Source organism: Mirounga leonina, unplaced genomic scaffold (genome assembly GCF_011800145.1).
Source record: "Mirounga leonina isolate KUSES-001 unplaced genomic scaffold, KU_Mleo_1.0 Mir_178, whole genome shotgun sequence".
Lineage (NCBI taxonomy): Eukaryota > Metazoa > Chordata > Mammalia > Carnivora > Phocidae > Mirounga > Mirounga leonina.
Genome location: NW_023270464.1, coordinates 23,048,612 through 23,054,416, shown reverse-complemented (window position 1 = coordinate 23,054,416; position 5,805 = coordinate 23,048,612). Strand labels below are relative to the sequence as shown.

The 5,805-nt window shown below is 51.4% G+C and overlaps 1 protein-coding gene across 2 annotated transcripts in view; it reads left to right on the top strand.

Moving 5' to 3' along the window:
• LOC118023057 (AP-3 complex subunit sigma-2) overlaps positions 1-5,500 on the top strand; it is a 52,783-nt gene extending 47,283 nt beyond the window's left edge. The window contains exons 5-6 of one of the 2 annotated variants that reach the window (XM_035024140.1): positions 2,773-2,880; positions 4,565-5,500. In XM_035024140.1, the coding sequence (XP_034880031.1) occupies positions 2,773-2,880; positions 4,565-4,693 (237 nt within the window). In that variant the 3' untranslated portion in view covers positions 4,694-5,500. The remainder of the gene's footprint in view (positions 1-2,772; positions 2,881-4,564) is intronic. The other variant, XM_035024142.1, reaches the window with a different exon arrangement.
• The last annotated feature ends 305 nt before the right edge of the window (positions 5,501-5,805 follow it).

The window sequence follows — 5,805 nt, the reverse complement described above, 5'->3', positions numbered from 1 at the left end:
CTGCTGGCCTTGGCTGTCTTCTGTAACTCCTGTTCGCTCTCTATTCCATCCATAAATTTTATGTAACATAAAATTTACCATCTTCATTTTGAAGTGTACAGTTGAGTAGTGTTAAGCACACTCACGTGGTTGTGTGATCCCTCTCCAGAATTCATCTTGCCCAACTAAAACTCTGTTCCCATTATGTTCCCATTAAACAAGTCCCCATCCCCTCCCACCTCAGCCCCGGCAACCACCGTTCTACTTTATACCTCTGGTTTTGACTACTAGGTACCTCACATAAGGAGGTCATGCCGGATCTGTCCTTCTGTCTCCGGCTTATTTCACTTAGCATAATGTCTTCAGGGTTCGTTCATGCGGTGGCAAGTGTCCAAGTTTTCTCCTTTTTTAAGACCGAATAATACTCCTTTGTATGCATACGTCACATTCATCCTTTTCTCCTTTTATCCATCAATGGGCACTTGGGTTGCTCCTGCCTTTTGGTTATTCTGTGGATAATGCTGCTGTGATGATAGGTGTACAAGTATCTTTTGGAAACTTTTGTTTTAATTCCTCTGAGTATATGCCCAGTGGTGGAATTGTTTGATTATACGGCTATTCTATTTTTTAAAAATTTTTTGAGAAACAACCATACTGTGTTCAGAGGCTGATTTCTTGATGGGGAAATATAAAGAGTATAGTTCCCCAACAAGTAATTTTAAAATCAGTCTTGTTTAACATTTTGTTAATTATCTAGATATGAGCGTTTTGCCATCAAATCTCCATTTGCATGTAAGTAATGAAATAATTCCTATTGTATAAAATTTAAGAATGCTGCATGAGTGTGTCTATGTAGACAGAAAAGTGATTTGTAGAACTCAATGTAGGCAAATATACTTTGTGTTTACACATATGCTTTTTTAAGATTTTACTTATGTATTTAGAGAGAGAGCACACAGTGGGGAGGGGCAGAGGGAGAAAGAGAATCTCAAGCAGACTCCCTGCTGAGCACGGAGCCCAACGAGGGTCTGGATCTCACCACCCTGAGATCATGACATGAGCCGAAATCAAGAGTCAGAGGTTAACCCACTGAGCCACCCAGGCGCTCCAAAACATACGCTTTTATTGCACGTCCTCCCTGAGGCCAGAAGATGTACCCTGGTTATATCAATTAATGCATTCCCTCCACTTAACTAGGGGCAAAATACGGAGAACTGATGTGCCAGAGAGCTTCATGTGTCAGAAATGACACGAACAAGCACACAGACACACGGACACATCTTTTGTCTTGACTCTGTTGCCTACAGAGTAAATTGACCCTCAAATCCTCCATGGTCCAGTCTAGACGCTAGACCAGTGTGTCTCAACTGGGGGCGATTTCGCCAGGAGACATTTGACCATGTCTGGAAGCATTTTTGGTTGTCCCAGCTGGAGGGGTGCTGCTGGAATCTAGTGAGCAGAGCCTAGGGGTGCTTCCGAACATGCTACAGTGCACAGCCCTCCCCCCCAACAGAAAATTATCCAGCCCCAAATGGCAGTGGTGCCCAGACTTTAGGCCCAGACTCCCTCGTCAGCATCGTCTCTAGCCTCTGGGTAAATCTGCCCTTCTAGCCTGATCCTGGTGCTCCTTATACCCAGCACCAGCTGAATTGCTTCCTCCAGGGCCTTTCACCTCAGCGTCCTTCTCCGATGTCAGAGCCCAGCTCAGTCCTCCCACCATCTCCATGAACCCCTGGTCTCTCCAGCCACTGCCCTCTTCCTTCTCAGACTGCTAATTTGGCACTTAATTAACAATTGAAGGTGGTACCTGTGATCTTCCCAGCATGACTGAAAGCACCTTGAAGGCCATGTTGATATGATTGGATTTGAAAGAGGAAGCCCCACTGCCCCTTATGGACCCCAGCGGGCACCTCTGACCTGACCCTCTGGCGGTTTCCATGGCAGCCCTCCCGCTACCGTGGGCCACAGCGGTTGAGTCAGCACCACGGCTCCGCGGGCACAGCAGTCAAGCACACCGAGAGTCACCTTTGTTGGGGAGTCCTGGCTAGATGGAACCCGAGCCCAGGTGTGAGCCTGGTACCCAGGCGAGTATTCATGCTAAGCCTGGTTTCTTACCCGAGCTCTAAGAAAGGGATGCGGACAAGTACAAAGAAAGGTGCCCATTTTGCCGCCAGCGGAGCCCAGGCGGAAGGGTCTATCTTAGGAAGCCTGGGAGACATCCCACTGGGCAGGGCTTGCTCTGCCACAGCTGGACGGACGGAATGCATCCGTGATGATGGTGATGATGATATGGTAATGACAGCCATCCTGATGCATTCAGAACATGTTGTGGGGCAGACGCCAGGCCAGGTGTTTGATATAGGTTATCGCGCTCAGTCCTCACCACGGTTCTGGAAGGAAGCTGGAGGACTGAAAGGATAATTTGCCCAAGATCACCCAGCTAACAGAGCAGAGCTGAAATTTTAAACAAGGTCCGTCTGACTTCAGAGCCTGTGCTCTCAGCCACCACCTCCCTGCCTTGAGTGTGGCCAGGCAGTTCCACAGGTAAGAATGAGCTATCACTGCTCATGGAAGAGATTCATGCTAGGGAATGCCAGGGCGTGGGGGCCATCCGTGTGGGCTCACTTGAGAGGTGGATGACCCAGGGGCTCAGGTGTCTGTTGGGAATCAGGAGCTGGTGTGTCAGGTCCGGCTGCTGGCCTGGTGCCGGAAAGGCCCATGAGGTCTCCGTTAGGGCCACACCCCAGCTACCACGGGGTGCTCTAACCCTTCTTATTTTTGCTTCCCCTCTAGGTGCACTACATCCTTCAGGAGGTGGTGATGGGTGGGATGGTGTTGGAAACCAACATGAATGAAATCGTGGCTCAGATTGAAGCTCAAAACAGGCTGGAGAAATCTGAGGTGAGTGCACAGCTGTACTTTTGCCCCGGCTGGTTCCAAGAGCCCGGGGCAGAAGGAGGAATGGATACATGTGTTGGTTTGTGTTGCTGGGAAACCTTAGGGATGTTTTTGCTCCTCTTTCTTCCTTGAGTCCATCAAAACCAATTGACTTGAAGGCCAGTGCTGAAAATTAAACATGTAAGAATTAAGGTTAAAAGTGTGAACGGAAAAGTCAGATGGCAGAGGAAGACAGACAGCTCTGGGCTTGGGGGATTATGGCCCATGTTTGTGGTTTGTCATTCCTCCTTTCAAAGCTACACGTTCCCTGGAGGGAGACAGAATGCCCTTCTCAGGTCCCAGCGTGGTTTCCTAGAGCTGTGGCAGTCTGATTTCCCAGCGGCCATTTCTCATGGTGTCTTTCAGAACCTCGGAGTTGCCAGTTGCCTTATTTCCAGTTAGCCTTCTACTCAGCTGCAGTAGAGTATGGGCTGGGTTTGCAGATAACGTACCCCAGCCCACCCCCACATAGTGCTCACAGTCGGGGCACCTGGCTGGCTCAGTCGGTGGGGTGTGTGACTCCTGATCTTGGGGTTGTGAGTTCAAGCCCCACGTTGGGCATAGAGATTACTTTAAAAAAAAAAAAAAAATGCCCACAGTTATTTCCGTCCTGCCCCTCTGAGGTCTCGCCATCACCTCCATCAGCCTTCCTGGAGAGTAGAGGCTGCAGGCATGCACCTTCACATGTGGCAGAAATAGCAGAATAAGTTACCTCTTTAATGAGCTGAGCGTCTTCAAGAGCTTCATTGCTCCTTGTAACAGAACTTGATCTTGCAAAACCAGGGATTCCTCTGTCTGTGAGGTCTGGCGGTCCTGCTGAAGAAGCTTTTCCAGACCACAGCTAGAGTGGCACGACAGTTCTTTGAGGGAGGCAGGCCGGGAAGCTTCCAGGAATAGTAAGTGAGTCAGAGGCAAGGGGTTTGGAAAGCAGAAGAATGGAGACGTGCTGGGCAAGAGTGGAACTGGAGTCAGTCTCCTGAAAGCAGTCGGTAAGGAGGAAATGGTTCTGAGAGTCTTGTCGGCTTCTCCCCTTCTCTGCACACTGCAGGTGAGCCAGAGGGGAGCACCGACCATGGCCGCCTTCCTCTGTGTTTGTTACCAGCCTTTCCGTGGCCGTGGGTACATCAGACCCATGTCCTTCCTCCCATCTTGCTGCCACATGACATTTCCAAAGCCAGCTCTTTCCCATCTCACGGTGTTCGTTGGCAAGCAGTTGCCCTAAGCTCTGACTTTCCTTTTCCTTGTAAAAGTTTCCCTGTGATTGCACTTGTCTCTAAGGGTCAGCCTCTTGGGGAAGGGTTTTGTCTTGGAGCCTGAAAAGGGCCCCCAATACTATGACTCGGTTGAACCATCTCAGGTTATTGCAGCAAAGCACCTGCAGTGTTCCGGGCACTGTTAGGTGCTGGGGCTACAACACTGCGTAAGCCACAGCCCCTCCGGGAGCACAGAGTGCAGGTCCCTACCCCATGGCTCCCGTCAACCTCGAGATCGTCGTGTTGGCTACCTTTGAGGAATAAGGACGAAAAATCAAAACGCGCATCGTGTGTGTTCAGTGTGGACGCTTTCCAGGTCTCCGTCGCTTGTGTTTCTAAGCATTAGGGAGATGACACTGAGTGTGTGTCTCATGCCCCTTCCCATTTCTCCTCAGGGTGGCCTTTCAGCAGCGCCTGCCCGGGCTGTGTCTGCTGTGAAAAACATCAATCTGCCGGAGATTCCTCGGAACATCAACATTGGTGATCTCAACATCAAAGTCCCCAACCTGTCCCAGTTTGTCTGAGGGCCCACGGCTACTGAACTGCAATCCTTGAAGCAAGCCAAGCCGGTCCTGCCACAGACCCCACTCTGAGACTTAGAAGGGTCAGGCCCTGGGCCCTGCCCCCTGCTGCCGTGGAGTCGGGGGTGGGGGGAGCGTCCCAGGTTCACGGCTAGCGCCTACCGGCCTCTGATACATGTGGCCACTGCAGATGGGGGGGACCCCCCGGCTTGCTCCGTGGGGGTCCACGTGCCCGAGCCACTCGTACCTTTACCTCCCGCATGTAGCCACTCCCAGGGACTGGGCACTGTCCGGGGGTCCACCTGCTTCCTAGAGCCCACCCCTAGGACATTCTCTGCCTAGAGTCTGCATCCTTAGCACTGCCATGCTTCTGAGGTCCTATAGCATTCACTCTTGCTAACGAGGTGCCATAGCTAGAACAGGGCCGACCCTTCAGATTAGGGTATGTGGCGAGTGGCAAACAAGGGCAGAGTTTGATGAGAACCAGAGTTGCCTCCTGGCTCTACTAGGGTTGTCATGCCCAGAGTCCTTTCGTCTAGGCAAGTTTTCTGGTTCCCACCACCTACGGAATATGTTTCCCTCACTGTCATAGTCCTAGCTCTGTTTGCGCAGGACTTGATCCAGATCCTGAACCTGATACGTGCTGGTAGGGAGAGCACCCCCTTCCCCACGGCTGTTTCTCCAGCTCAGCCACAAGGTCCCTTATGAAAGGGGAGAAGCCCTGCGTCTGTGGAGGGCAAAGCTAACCTGTGGAATATCTCAGAATTATGACTCTTTCCAGGTTTAAATACATTCTTCTCATGAGGAGCAGATGGGTCCGTTGCTGTGTTATAAATGATGAGTTTTCTCCATACAGGAAAGCCACTGCCATCTACACCCGCTTGTGGAGCAGGAGAGCCTAAGCTGGGATCACTTGTTCTAGAACTGGCACTGGGCAGGCTGGGGACACGGGAAGCGTGCTGGCCAAGACCGGTGGCAGCACCGTGTCTTCTCCCTGGCGTGAGAGCAGTCCCTCCCTGAGCTCTGCTTCTGGGCCCACGCTGTTCCCCACCAGGTGGCTGGCTTTGGAAAGGTGTGGGTTTTTACACGTGATGAGAAGCCTCCTTCTGTGGGTA